At 37.8% G+C, this 15689-nt stretch overlaps 2 protein-coding genes across 4 annotated transcripts; both read left to right on the forward strand.

Moving 5' to 3' along the window:
- Positions 1-222: 222 nt before the first annotated feature.
- On the forward strand, positions 223-5938 carry LOC116301277 (uncharacterized). 3 transcript variants are annotated; one of them, XM_031710311.2, is made up of 5 exons: positions 223-346; positions 2081-2488; positions 3177-3290; positions 3746-3881; positions 4518-5938. In XM_031710311.2, the coding sequence occupies exons 1-5, from the start codon at positions 274-276 to the stop codon at positions 4729-4731; spliced, it is 945 nt and encodes a 314-aa protein (XP_031566171.2). In that variant the 5' UTR covers positions 223-273; the 3' UTR covers positions 4732-5938. The 3 variants fall into 3 exon arrangements, with proteins under 3 accessions (XP_031566171.2, XP_031566172.2, XP_031566173.2); XM_031710312.2 differs by having other exon boundaries at positions 2084-2488; XM_031710313.2 differs by lacking the exon at positions 3177-3290.
- Positions 5939-7513: 1575 nt separating this feature from the next.
- On the forward strand, positions 7514-14983 carry LOC116301280 (contactin-associated protein like 5-4). Its single transcript, XM_089030692.1, has 6 exons — positions 7514-7857; positions 9762-9928; positions 10079-10107; positions 10485-11724; positions 12138-12897; positions 14104-14983. Exons 1-5 carry the CDS (start codon positions 7586-7588, stop codon positions 12872-12874), a joined length of 2445 nt encoding a protein of 814 aa, XP_088886818.1. The 5' UTR covers positions 7514-7585; the 3' UTR covers positions 12875-12897; positions 14104-14983.
- Positions 14984-15689: the final 706 nt, after the last annotated feature.

The raw sequence follows: 15689 nt of genomic DNA on the forward strand, positions 1-15689 counted from the left end.
AGTCTAAACATCAAGTCCATATATTATATAGATAGATACATACTTGAGGCTTTCGCTTTTGGACATAAATCATTGTAACCAGCTGATCTGAAATAGTGACGTAGAAATGACGTCACTGCAAAACTGAGGTGTCACAAACCTCGGATTTCAAAAGGAAAAGTGATACCTCGCTGCTTGAACAGCCGAAACGTCAGGCCTAAATAATAGGCCTAAATTGGGCTACCTGTGGTTAATCTTTGTGTTTAGTTCAGTTTGGAAGCTATCACGTCAAGAATGGCAGCTCTTTCATCTGGCTTCAACGTTTTGCTCTTCTTCGCTATAATAATTTTTACGAAACTAGTTGATGGTGAGTATATGCTATTCCAGACTCAAACACTATCCAGTGCCATTATCAGTGTCAGTTTTGAAACATTTCCCAAAAGCATGAATTTTTCGAATTCTTTCGCCAAAGAAAAATCCTACTTCGTAGATGTCGAAACCTCCTCCGACCGCAGTGTAAATTAAAATGCTTTAGAAAGAAATTGTTTTTAAACAACTTTAAACGTTTATAAGGTTTTACCTGTATCATATTTTGGTGTATTTTAGGTAGAAATAATGAGATACAGTCAATTCAAAAAATGTTGTCGTCGACCGGATCAAGCCTACGCGACTGGACCGAAAGGAACTCTGGGTAGCAATCATTGAAGCCGAGTTGACTGCATAATTTTATCTGACTAGTTATGCCTGGTTTACAGCACGAACCTTCGTAGGCGAGCGGGAAGTGTCGAAGGAGACGTTTTTTGATGCCTTCATATTTTCGAAATTGTGAACTGAATCATAACTACTTTGTTTTTCTTTCCCTAAACCCAAAGACATGCATTTGATGGATTGTTTCTCGCCATTATTATCTTATTACTAGCGGGACCAATTAATTCAGAACGAATATTTAACCGCTTCAGTGATTTTTACCCATATTCCTTTCGGTCCAGTCGCGTAGGCTTGAGCCGGTCGACGACAACGTTTTTTGAATTGACTGTATCGTGATAATGCGAGCACGTTGTCACGGGTCCCAAGTCGAAGTCACTTTTACAGCTCACGCGATTCACAATGTACCATGCAGTTTATGGAAAAGGTTAATTTAAGTAAGCTTTCAGATTTTCATTACGTATATATGGATTGAAAAAGAAAAAGAAAGCCTTAACTTCTGAATGATTCGATGCGCTTTTTGATTTTCACTTCGTCATAATAAAGCTGCATCCTTCCGGTCACTCTGATTTCGATTTTTTAAGCTAGTGAAAACCGAGCCTTGGCTATAATTTTTTTCAATGTTTTTATCTGCTATTCCGAATTTTTGCTAGCTTCTTAAAAACAGGAGTATCATTTCAATGTTCGTTATGTATTCGACCTCACAAACCACATTGCAATCTTAGGGTCACGCCGTCACGAAAAGTGAAATGATGCGTGACAACCCTAAAAATGAAGATCTGAGCGTCTTCTCCCGTGACAAGCGTTGACAAATGCTATTTTTTTAGCTTCTTCCCAGTTTTCAAAGAGAATAATCCCTACATCAATCCCTTCATTTATCCATCGCTACATCCATCCACCCATCTTTTTGTCTACATCCATATATCATTACATCAATCCTTATATTAATAAATCAATCCATTCCATGCATCCATGCATCCATCCATTCTTCCATCCATCCTTCCATACATCCATCCATCCATACATCCATTCATCCATTCATCTTTCCTTCCATCCTACCTTCTTTCCTTGCATCCTTCCTTGCACCCTTCCTTGCATCCTTCCTTGCATCCTTCTTTCCATCCTACCTTCTTTCCTTGCATTTTTCCCTTCATCCTTCCTTGCATCCTTCCTCGCATCCTACTTTCTTTCCTTGCATCCTTCCTTGCATCCTTCCTTGCATCCTTCCTTGCATCCTACCTTCTTTCCTTGCATCTTTCCTTGCATCCTTCCTTCCATCCTACCTTCTTTCCTTGCATCTTTCCTTGCATCCTCCTTGCATCCTACCTTCTTTCCTTGCATCCTTTTTTGCATCCTTCTTCGTTGATTTATTATAATTTTAATTAATAATTTTTAGCAGCAGTCAAAGAAACTGTGATACCTGAAATAAGCAATGGAAGAATCGAAGCAACACACGGTGGAAAAGTGATCAACTTTTTTTGGACTGGGTGTAACAGCCCAGACTGCGAGACAACTTTAGTGGCTACATTCGAAGGTGGACAATACACAGGTAGCACTGTCGGCCATGCCCTTCAAAGATACCATCCATACTTGACGCCAGACAATAAATCTCATGTGGAATGTTTCTATGATGCGTCACTAGATCCAGATGATGGTAGTAAGAGTACTCCCTGTAAATACCAGGGATCAAAAATGAAGAGGAAAATTAGGTATATCAAGACCTTTAAAATCATATCTGTGACCATCAGTATATGTATCAACCAAACATGCAGTGGAATAAAAGAATATAAATTTGTAAACCCAGGTAGGTTGGATGTTTGCACTCATATTAATAAGGGACCAGTCATTGTTTAAGTAGGAGGGGGTGGGGGTGGAGGAGAAAATGGGGGGCCCTTAATTTTTTTAGTGGAACATGGGGGCCTTGAAAGGTCAAAAGGAGGACTGGAAGGATTGAGAGGATTTTTAAAACGATTGAAGGTTGTACCCGAAAGACATGAATGCTATTAGGTTGGGGTCTGGAAAATTTTTTGCAACAAAAGCATTTTCTCCTCCACCCCAAAGATCCTTAAGGAAAAAGAGAGAGGGAACAATAGACAGAGTCATGGAGAAAGAGTGATTGAACGAATGAGAAATTTTAAAAAACGAAAGTAGGAAAGAAAGGAAGAGAAAGAGATTCATAGGCAGGATGAAGAATTGTTTTGTGATTCTTATATTTTTGTTTAATGGGCAAAGCTAATAAAATAAAATAAATAAATAAATAACAAATAAATGTGAAAAAGAAAGTAAGGAAAAGAACAGAGAACAAGAAAAAGTAGAATGGAAGTAAAACGAGGAAAGGAAAATAAAAAGTATTAATAAATTACAACTGAAATACCGAAAGAAGATTAAAGTAATTAATGTAAAACAAAGAAAAGGAATAGAGATACTTTTTGATTGATAAACTAATTAAAATGGATGTGGTAATGATTTATGATTGTAAATATTCTCTACAGCTAGGAATCCTTGCTACTTCAACAATCCTTGTATGAACAATGCCAAGTGTAATCCAGGTGTTCATAAATACGACTGCACTTGTACTCCTAAATGGGCTGGCAAAAACTGCACAATTAAGCATATGAATAGGTTATTTTCGTTATCAAAGTTATATATCAACAAGTGACTGTTCGTTGCAAAAGGCCTATTAGTTACTGATTGAATTAATTAAGCAGCCTTTAATAATAATAATAATAATAATAATAATAATAATAATAATAATAATAATAATATATGCATTTCTATAGCGCCTTAATTCCTTTGAATTATTTGAGTAGAGACGTTGATACGGCATGTCGTAACGTGTACGTGTACGTGCTGTAAGTCATTACTTTATGTTTCCCACTCAAACAAACAGGAACAGTGGAGCCATGAACTTTTTAACGATAATTGTTTTTTTAGTTTGATTCCGTTATGAAGGGGAAAAAAACATATTTGCACCCCCTTCTCCCCATCAAAAAAAGCATTCCTATAGGAAGCCATTGATTCCAACTGAAAACCGCTTGATCTTGATTATTTCTTATCACAGTGCAGATGCCACCCGGCTTTAACTACACAGCCGGCAAGTGCCTGGACTACGATGCTAAGATAAAAGTGATATTCGTCAGTTCTGCAAAGGAATGCGGTAGCCTGTGTGCTGCTATGAATGACACAAGCAAAACTCTGTAAGTGTTGACAAGGCACCAGGGTACTGAAGAATGTCTGCGCATGTGCGATAATTTGATCTTAATTACTGGTTTCTTACTACCCATAAAGCACTTGGCTCATTTGCATTAAGTTTAAGGGACACTTTGCAGAAACACATCCAGCTGATCCGAAATAGTAAACGTAAAAATGATTTCACTGAAAAACTGAGGTGCTCACGTACGAAGCCTGTTGACCAACGATAAATAAAAACATGCCCGTCATTGCAATAAAAATGTAAAATTCATAAATTATTGTGTCGCTGTTATCAAGGGCGTATTAGCAACTTCATTCTTTTATTTTTCACCTACCTTCATTTGCAGTACTTGGAAGTCCGTCAATTTGAAATGGAAAGTGACACCTCAGTTTTGCAAATTTTCTCGATTCTGATTGGCTAGCATTTTAACTCAGCTCAGCTGAATTACTTTACCGTAAGTGCAATGAAAGATAACGAGCTATTTTATTCATGTAAATTTAAGTGCCCCTCAAAGTCGAGAACGAGAAACCAGTCAGTACACGTGACAGTCCGCATACCCGCCATGTTGGACGAGGGTAACGAATACTTTTCTGTATTAGTTTGGTTTTGTCGGAATTTTTATTTCATCTATTTATTTCAGGTGCAAATCGTTTGAGTTAAAACGTCTTCCAACGAATGACCAGAAAAATTGCACCCTTCGTGACTCTAACAGCCTCCCGCATCGCTTGGTCACGTGTGATAGTGATTACTTCGAAGCAACGGCTTTTAGCAGCCGCCACATGCCATCAACTGCGACCAATTCAGCACAAATCCCCTACCTCCTGCTACTCATCTCTGTTGCTTGGTTACTTTGACGTAAACAAAAGGAAAGTAAAATCGTCGTACAGTAGTCAGTAAATAGGACTTTTCAAGCAAACAGTCACGTGCTGATATATAACTTTGATAACGAATCACTCAGCTCAAGGTGTCGCTCAAGGTCCTTTGGGGAATGCTCTACTGGATGGCAAACAAACTTTAAACTACTTCGTATCTTGAAATCGAAAGGAAAAAAAGGATTTTAGAAAAGACATTAGTAATCCATGCAAAAAAATCTTTAAATAAAGGAAGTTCAATTTTTTTTGCCATCTAGTAACAATCGCGTGTCAATCTATTGCAAAAGGTCTATAGACCGTTTTCTCAAGGTTACGTTCGCATCCAACTTGACGGGCCACAAAACTGAAAAACGCAAATTCGTCAGTCAAATTGAGAAGACAGTTTTATATTTAAAAACGAGAATAATTGATTTTATGAATTCTTATCGAAAAAAATTTCTTAGCAATGCATGATTATACTCCTGTTCTGGTATCGTGGCCCGTCAAGTTCCTTAAATTTGAATGCGCACGCAACCTTGAGAAAACACTCTTTTGCTGCCTACGTCGTGAGAGATGTAATGGACTGATATAGTCAAGATAGTCCTAAAAAATTATTCATAAAGTTGTTTTTTTTTAATTTTTAAGCATAACATTTAATAAGATATAGCCTAGCAGACAATATGTAAATAACGTTTTTAATGTGTACATTGTCCATGCTTCCAGTGGCCTATTACTACAATTGCATGCACAGGCGGGAGTCATTACCTTGGGCGTAGTGTTTTGCCATTTGAGACCACATGTCATTCCCTAGAGTATCATTACTTTATTTAACAGTCAGTTTCGCATGAGATCTATTGTTTTGTTTTCTTACCCCTCTCCCCAGTTCCCCCTACTTAGGGCTCGGTCAAACGATACACACGAGTCCTGAAGCTGGATGGGGTAGCGCGCGCATTTTGGCACGAAAAACTCCCGCTAAATCAATTCAGGTTTATCGATAAACATATACACGCAGTGCACAACTTTAATTTTCTATGACACTAAGTTAATTCGGGCTTTCTCCTATTCCCCCTGCACCGTCCCAATGTAATCGAATCCCGTGCATATCGTTTTATTGGCCTGGATGACGTAGAGCCTTGAGTGCACTTGACATAATAAATGTATTAAATTTGAGAAAATATCATGATAATAAAATTATAAGGAATTTTTATTAGGCTCGTGTCAGTGATGGTCAGCTGTGCATAAATTTTTTTTTTTTTTTGCTAAGCTTCCGTTACACCGATTTATTACGCAGCGCTCTTTGTCTTCGCGTAGAGTTTCCACACTAGCGCATTACTAATGCATGTGCCGTGGCCCCAAGGTGTAATACACAAACCGCGGCAAATCCAAATTATAGAATACAAATATAATATTCAGGATGAGGAAATGCTGCATCTCAAACGATACTGCAGAGTTTGCCGTTTGGGACCGCGTGAGTTCTAGAGAAGCTTAAGGTGTTTGTCCTTCCTCGGCACAGAATACGAACGACTCTTTTCATTAGAAAAAGATACTCATGACTGGTGACTTCCGGTCACAAATTAAATAACCGACAGTTTTTTGATTTTCGACGATTTTATCGATTGTCGAAAGTTACGGAAAAAAATCGTAAAAATTTTTTTTAGTAGGCATAAGTTTCAGGTCACCCATCCAGGTACTAATCCCGCTCAACCGGACTTGACTCAGTGTCATGGAAGCCCAAGTCTTTTCCACTGGACCACGGTTCCAGGTGAATCAGCATAACAATGGCCGTGAAAACAATGCACCGAATAGACTAGACTTTTTAACATTACATTTTCAACCGATTCCGTGCGTGGCAGAGATGCAAGGGATTATAGCCAATATGGTCTGGGGGCCGGCTGGTCTCTCCCCTGATGCTTCGGCTAGAACATTTTCTTGCGTAATTCGTACACCCAAGGGCAGAAGGATTTAATCGCCGTCAGGTCCGAAGTCCATACGCCGCCTCAGCTCTGCGGATGTCTCGGGGGTATGGCAAAATGGAATCTTTTTTTTTTAATTCTGTTGGTGGGTTCGGACCACGTCGTATCCAGTCAAGATTTCTATTTTCTGAAATGCATTTAATTATCATTATCAACTTGAAAATCTCTTTTTGATAAGAAGAGTGACTATCCTATATTCATATGGGATTTGTGTTTGTATTGTAGGGGAAAGACCATTAGATAATTGAGGGGGAGATTGCAGGAATCGATGTTGCACGATTTTTTTTTCTTTTTGTAATAATCCCTACACGCAATTTTTAACTCGTGGGTACGCGAAGGTACGCGAATCGTAGAAACGAGTTATTAGAGAGTTTTAGATTTACGTTCACAGCAAACGTGAAACGTCAGTTGACCAGTAAAAAATTCTTTTAAATTACTGAAAAAGAATCGCAAAAACGTCCAATTAGTAGAAAAACAAAAGAGTATTTGCGCTTGGTGAGAAGGTTTGTAAAAGGTAAAGTAAAATACACGAAAACTATGAAAACGTGGTCACGTTTGCCGTTTGCGGGGAGAAAAAAAAGTCAATCTAAAACTCTCTATTATTGTGTGTTTGCTCAATATTTCTTTTCTAAAAGGAGAGGTTGTGCAATGTAGTTTTTTCGTAGGTGAAGTGCGACATTTTTTTTCGCTCCTCCTCAATTGTCTAATGGTCTGTCCCTAAAGAGCATCCGATTGGCTGTGTAAAGCCGGTTGTCAATCAAAAATATCCCGACAAGAGCGACGGGCGCAGCGCATTTGTTGCAAAACGCAGAACGTCAAAAACTGTTGTGACTTCAGTTTCACCGAGTTTGTAAGAGACGTTTTACCAGTAAAGACCACTCAAGATGATTTGTACGCCTAAGTTATTCTTGCTTTTGTTTGTCTTTTGGCCAGTACCTGTACAAGGAGGACAAGCCTTCAATTTTGGAGGAAAAGATTTCATTCGTTACGACAGGTCACTGGACGACCTTGCACAAGACGTGAGAAACGACATGCTTTCATTCAAGAATATCTACAAATTTCACTTCAAAACCATCCAACCCTCGGGAATTTTTCTCTTTTCTGAAGGAACCCGAGGAGATTTTATCTCCATTGTTTTGCTTCATTGCAAATTAAGGTTGGACATAATATTGTTTAGCTTTTAGTGACCTTTAGCTGTTGAAACTTAATTCGCAACACACCAAAGGCGCCCGACTTTCTCGGACCCGAACGCAAAGGAATCTCTATACGCTATCGCTTCTTCAAAAATTTCACAATGAAGAAATTTCTTGTTAATCCTTTTTATTCTTTTATTCTTTAGGATTAATTTTTTTATTAGTTACAACTATAGTTTGCAATCCTTTCTTGTTTTCTCTTTGACAGGCGTCAAGTCCGTGGCCACAGCGTCAATTCCCCAGTTGTCAAAAACATTTGTTTTTCTACTTCTTTCTGTTTTTAAATGAGAACAAACTTCTTAATTTTTCTTTATTATACTCGTTTAGGATTTGCTGTAAAAGTCATTTTTATTAGTTTCATATAATTATTTTATTTTGAAATCTTTTCTTGTTTGCCGTTTGACAGGCGCAAAGTCGGTCACGTCGTCAAATTTCAAAATGCCAAAACATTGTTTTTCTCCTAATTCTTGTTTATAAAATACCTATAATGTTTGTTAAATAGGAAAAGGGATATGTGTTTCCTTATGGGATACATACAAGGAGTTCGTCATATTTTTGTCCACGTGTCGCGTACACCCAGCGCGCGGGCGTACGCGACAAACACGTTACTGCGACCCACAATGTATTGCAGACTCTCCGTCTCTCCCTCACAAAGAGTGGGAGAGGCGTAGGGAGAGAATTAGAATACCACCAGCAGGAAACCTAAGCTAGACACAGCATAAACAGTTTCATAACTGACCTTTTTATTAGAAGTTTGCTGCTTATTTTTGTTAACCATAAAAATTACCTTGAATTCTACCCAGTCGCCAGTAACCATGAGGGTCCCTAGTCCAGATGCTGTACCCTCTCCTTTGCCGCTCCGCCTTTGGTTTTTGTCTTCCCCTTCCGCGACACAGGAAGCCCAATAACAAAAGCAGAGCGGCAAAGGAGAGGGTACAGCGTCTGGACTAGAGGGTCCCATGAGTTGGCCATGGGCACATTTGATTTCACCATTTTTGCACCTTTTATAGATTTCCCTTGCTACTGTCACGAGGTACCCTGTAAAATTCACTCCATTTTAAAAATTACTGGAAGCAATTCTGATTATTCTAATTATCCTATTTTGGTTTTATATATGTTTATGATAGTTAGTGGTGATGGAAATAGGTGATCTTTTGATTAATTAAGTTGATGAATGGACTTTAAACTCATGCTTGCTTTATTATTAAGTTCCAACTCTGAGTGGTCCCGAGGAAGGAGGGTGTTAAACAAGAGTTGGCTTGTAACCTTCCTCTATAATTACTTACTGTTATTTGTATAGGAAATCGCACAATCTCAAGTACAATTTAGAAATTAATAGACACGAGTAATGTTTTGAAAGTTCTTGTAATTGCACGAGCCTTTAGGCGAGCACAATTAAAGAACTTTCAAAACATTACGAGTGTCTATTAATTCCAAATTGTACGAGAAGATCGTGCGATTTTTTGTTTATAGTTCACTCAACAAAATTTCAGTAAAAAATGCAAAGCGACACTGTTCATCTTTGTCTATTTGGAGGCCGATTTTCAGTCCATCGCGCAACTGAAATGCATAAAAAAGAATAGTTCTTACAGCTTTAAAATTTTATTTATATGTTTTTTAAATACAAAATGATAGAAAATAATTGTTTTGACATTGTTTTGGCCGTGTTGCCATAGCGACTTAATTCTATAATAACGCTATAATTGTACTCCTCTCGACCAATCAGAGTCAAGTAATTTTGTTGAGTGTACTATAATACTATTTACTGTTCCATAGTAGAATATACCCCTAACCAAATTTATCTATCAAAAATGATTTGAACTTAATTATGACAAACGGAGAGACTAACTCTTATCTTTTTTTGAAGGGTTGTGATATACCGACAGGTGCAGAAAGGTGGCACTCCAGATGAGCTGAATGTTGTCACTGGGAATGATTTATGTGATGGAAATTGGCATGTTGTCCAACTTATACGCAACGGCAGAAAAGCCTGTATTAATGTAGATTACAGCCAAACATGTCACAAGATACCAGGTGAAATGAATATATAATCTTAATTTACTGCAGTTTACCATATTCTGCAAATCTCATTAGTTGCCTGCTGCAAAGAAGATCAGTCAATGCCTCTATAATCATGATTGGCAACAGTAATAACAATTTTCACAACAAGCCATTGAAATGTAGGAGTTCGTAGAATGTTGAAAACCACAGTTGCAATTGATTCAGATAAATTTTTTAAAGACATTTTTTCGTTTGCTTATTTTTTTATTCATTCTTTTATTCATATATTCATTTATTTACTAACTAAATTATTGATTGTCAATTTCTTTACTAATCTTAACTCTCATCTTATTTGTACAATAATTATTTGTTTTATTCATATTCTTATCATTAAGTTTCTGATTTTCCCATTTTAAATTCCATTTTATTAATTCATCCCTTCATCATCTTTATATTCACCATGCATACAACCCTTTTTATTCAATTCCATCCCTTTCTTTTCCATCCATCCATTTTCCCTTCCTTTATCCCCCCCTTCCTTCAATTTTCCCTTCCATTCATTACTGATAATACTTTTATATCTAAACAGGGACAGTTTTCATTATTGGACGTAGACCTTCACACTTATGTCTCTGGCATTGACAAGACTGCCATCAAGCCATCTCGCCAATACCGAGACATTCACCAACTACCAAACTACAGAGGCTGCCTTCGAAATGTAATGCTTAATGAAACAAACATTTTGAAAGCAGCATTGAAGAAAAGGAAACATATCAAAGTCTATGGAACTCTTAGTAAAAGGTGCTCAGGACATAATCTTATGAATGTAGTTGGATTTAACAGTGGTTCTTTTCTGCAGCTAGAAACTCCAGCAAGAAGAGCATTACTGCTAAGCTTTCACTTTCGTACATACTATGAAAATGGACTACTGTTTTATTCTCAGTCAGCTTTATTTGCCAAGCTTATGCTGGTTTCTGGTAGTCTGGAGTTGCAGCCTTACATCGAGGATCTACAAGAAATTCAACACCCGTTTAAATTCAAAATAGGGAAAGATCTTGCTGATGGAAACTGGCATATAGTTAACATACGCATCAACAGTAATGGCTTTACTTTGTCAGTTGATCAAGATGAAATTACCTGGAAAAAACCCAAGAAACTGAGGAGTGCAAACCTTTCATCATTTAAAAACATCATCTTTGGACATGGCCTTGGTTTTAAAAGTTTCATCGGGTGCCTCAACAAGATAAAAGTAAACAAAATTCTCATCAATGCAAGCATTGGCTCAGGTCTTCACTTTGGACGGTGTCCTATTAGCAATCTCTGTTTCCCAAATCCTTGCAGACATGACGCCAAATGTATTAATAGAGTCCAACATTTCTCTTGTGACTGTTCGGGTCTATCCTATACTGGCAGACTCTGTTCTGACCCACTTTACAGATCAACATGTCAAGAGTATGTCAAGATTGGCCTTTTGAGGGATGCTATGTGTTCAGTCTTACCAAACAACAATATCTCATCAACACCTTTAAAAGTCTTGTGCAGTATGTTAGGGGAAAGGACGGCAGTAGCTGTAATAGAAAATGGGAAGAAAAGCTGGCAGAAGGTAGAACAGCATATCAGCTATTCAATTGGTGGTTACTTGAAAAGTGATATTCATTACTCTATGAACTTCCCAAACATCAAAGCTGTAATCTCTGGAAGTCGGAGATGTTACCAGTATGTGGCTTTTAATTGGACACATTCTATGTTGAATGTCTCTGGGAATAACTTGGCATATTGGATCTCATCCAGCAAGAAAAATGGTAACCCAGTACCAATTATCACCAATGGTAAGAGTACTCATCTGTTAATTTATGTAATAATAAGCCAAACTAAGTGAATTTGTGAGACAGACTAGCTTGCACCAATTAACCTGCACTCTCACTAAGAAATATTCAGTATCTGGATGAGAGTACTTGTAGAGTACTAGTGCAGAATTCAGAGCTCGGGGCTTTTTTCCACCCCTAAAGAATAAGCAGTGACTTATGATTTCAATCCCTGTAAAAGGGACAATCATCCCTGCCCTTCATTATATGGGAGTTACCCATATATGTGACATGACCATGCAAAACATCTTTCTTTTTTTTCCACATTAACTGGCAAACATTCCAAATCCTTTACTGTCCAAGAGGGTGTGCCAACATGTGACAAAGAAAACTAGTTCCCTGAACACTTAAATAAATCTGATTTTTCCTCCACACAGGTTATATAAGAGACAAGTCAATGCTTCCTGTAATTGCTGTCATGTTCCATCCTGATGCAGTAGATTCGTACTACTATGTGGGACCTTTAAAGTGTATGGGTACAAAGAAACACTCCAAACCACTGCCATCCTTTGTTGACAGCCGTAGGTTCTTGAAGAATGTGTGCAGTCCTTTAGTTCAATCAAGTAACACCAACTCAGCTTACTCTCCTGAAGATGATGCAAAAGTCAACACAGGATTTATGTCCTTGGAAATAGAGAAGCCCTTGGAGCCAGAAGAGTCAGTAACTTCAAAGATGACGGAGGAACCATCAGTAAGTAGTACTGAAAAAGTGGCAATCACAGCCATAGAGACAAGAAAAACTTCTCACTTCAACATACAAAACAAAAAGGCGTTGCCATCAGCTCAAAACGGGAACCGTCTTTCCTCACATACAGCCTTGACTGAGAGGCCAGAGTTCCTTGCAGCATTGATAGCGGTTTTGGTCTTACTGACACTACTCATTGGCTTCCTCTGTGCTTCTGCACTCAATAAAAGAAAGATGAAAGCAGAGAGAGAAAGAACCTTTAGCTTGTCCCCAAGGCTAAACAACAACACAGATATAAGGAGGAAGTCTGTTTGTGATGAAATTGGGCTGCAGCCAGAGTCAGATCTATGGATGAAGGTCAATTCATGTGGTTATGACGTAGAGAGTGGGAAGATTACCTACGGATATGATATTTACCGTGTGAGTTAGATCTACTTGGAGTCAGTTGTAAGGTGAGTTACTGCATTAGGCATCAACTGGGTTTGGTCTAATGGTTTCTTTTATTGTTTCAATGGTGAGTACAACTTGTCCTTTTATGCCCTGTACGCACTATTGAGACCCAATTGGCCCAACTGGGGGGTGTCTGAATTTCACAACTGCCTTTGCTGCAATTTTAGAACATTGCCTGAATTTACTATTAGCCCATGAACGTGCGCTTCGTTTAAAAAACAAGTGCATGTAACATTTTAAATCTGAATTTTTACATTCTATAAGTCAATTCATTATAGGCATTTTACAGCGCGCACACTCAAACTATGAACACTTTGAGGTTTTTTTTGAAATTTTTTCATAACTATCCATTAAAAGCCGTCTGTAGAAACAAAGGAATCAAACATTTTTAGGCGCCATCCAATCACAACAAACGGCGGAAAATCTTTAGATGATTTACAGAAATAAAACAAAAATATCGTTCACTGACGAAGTAGCTGTTAGAATATATTTGATACACTTCATATTTTAATTTTTAAAAATCTTTATGGTCAACAACAACACAACGGAACTCTGGAATCGCACTAAAACTACGTCGGTAAGAATCTGGCTTCTGATTGGATGATTCGAAAAATGCAAAAAAACCTTGAAGTGTTCATGGTTCTACGACGAAAATCGCTCAAACTTGGATTCAGCTGAAACTTCCTAAAAATACTCTTTAAAGGTCCAATAATCACTGTATGAAGTGTTTTCTCGATATTCAGTACGAAAGTATGATATTTTTACGATTATTTTTTGGAGTCTGTGACGTCATACACTCAACATCGAACATCGCTCCATACATTTCTTTGTAGTTTATGATCAAAATATCAGTAGTAAAGGGAGAAAGAAATACCCAAACACCCCAAAATATAAATTATAGTCACAAGTAATGTGAAATAAGCACATTAGCCACCCTTTGGGCTTCATAGGAATAAAATAAATTAAGGATTTATATACAAAGAAATATATGTAGCAATGTTTGATGTTGAGTGTATGACGTCACAGACTCCAAAAAGTAATCGTAAAAATATCATACTTTCGTACTGAATATCGAGAAAACACTTCATACAGTGATTATTGGACCTTTAAAGAGTATTCTTAGGAAGTTTCAGCTGAATCCAAGTTTGAGCGATTTTCGTCGTAGTAGCACTATAAAAAATTAATTGAAATTGGTTTTCTTTCTACAGGACGTTTTGTTCAAGACACCTTCGTGTTCTTGTTTGTTGAGTTACCGAGACATTTTCACTTTAATCGTTGAATACGCCGTATATCTTTCGGTACAGAAGTTAAGGTCGTTAAGCAAATCACTGCCGTTTGGGTGTGGCTATTAATGGAGCTAGATTTGCAAAATCTACCGAAGGAAAAGTCAACCGGTAGTGGAAATAATTTCTCTGTGGGGTTTTGTTTATTGAAGTTTTCATTCAAAACATTGTTAACTCATCCACAGGGAAGACGGACTTTTAAGGAGCGAAACCCAAAAGTGAAGTCATTTAAACTTCCGGTTGACATCGCAATCGTACGCATTTATCGATGGTTTTCACAGGCGGCCATGTTGGAGGAACTTAACAAAAGAATTGTCATTGAATTCTTTTGTTATATCCTCAACATGGCCGCCGTGTCTTTTGTTATTTAATTATCTTGGGAGTGGCTGAATACCATCAATTAACAATAATGTCAGTGTAACATATTTTTATCAGTGTTTGCTGCTTCGTAGACTAATCACTGACGTTGGAGTTTTATGGTTCACCTGCTACAGGCTCTCTTCGTTTCGTGGTGTGCCTGACACATACATACTGGATATAACAACGGCAAGAAAAATCCACACCGGCTCAAACCAGAAAACGTGTTGCGTAATATTGTTAAGGTGTTAAGGTGTGTTGTTAAGTGTTAAACGAGACACGATTCGTAATGAACGACGATGTTACTCTAAAAACTTCGTTGTCTTGTAACATGGAGTGCAGTTACAATCTTGATCGATATCTTGCTGCGGCAACATGTTGCAGGTTTTTGACTGTTAGTGTCATCATCTTGTTAACTTTCTTTATTGTGTTTTGCATATTTCAAATGCCGCAGTATTATTTGAATAAAAACGTTTTCCTTTGTTTAACAGTGTCTTCTGCTGTTTTGTTGTTTTTTTTTACGAGTGACCGAGATTCAGAATCTTATGCTGAGTTTTATCTGGTAATCAGAAAAGACACAAGCCTCCCACAGTATCGGCGGGCTGAGTACTAGGCTGATCTGAGTATATCTGCACTGACAATGTTTTTCAATTTCATTTTGGTTTAAAATGTTTTTAAACACATTAAGTTTCGTTGTCACGTGTAGGAAACAATTATGTGAAGCGGAGTGTTGTCTCGGCGTCCCAAATGTTTAGGATTACTGAGTATTATGGCACGCCAAGTGTAGCAATATTTCAATGGATATTCAATGTCAATTTAATGAAAATTCAATGAATATGCAATAGTCCAAAGCCTTTTCAGCAAAAGGCTAGCCTTGTTGGTGAGAAGGGTCCGAGTACGAGAATGAGTAGAATAACATATACATCGGCATGTAAAAACACATGCAAGAATTGGCAAGCTCCGTACAAAAATGACTGGTGCATTACGGTGCACTAAAAGAAAAACCATCCCAGATACCTAGAGGTTGTCACTCGACTTTCTGCCTGACAGAGCTCGCTTGTCCACGCCCATTGAGGCAAACGAAACAAAACAATCGGCCATTGACGCACGTAATATATCACACCGATTGCCCACTGAGGCAAAAACTAATCATT

Source organism: Actinia tenebrosa, unplaced genomic scaffold (genome assembly GCF_029948245.1).
Source record: "Actinia tenebrosa isolate PJP-AT-01 unplaced genomic scaffold, QUT_ActTen_1.0 PGA_scaffold15__27_contigs__length_11533743, whole genome shotgun sequence".
In the NCBI taxonomy this organism is placed as follows: Eukaryota; Metazoa; Cnidaria; class Anthozoa; order Actiniaria; family Actiniidae; genus Actinia; species Actinia tenebrosa.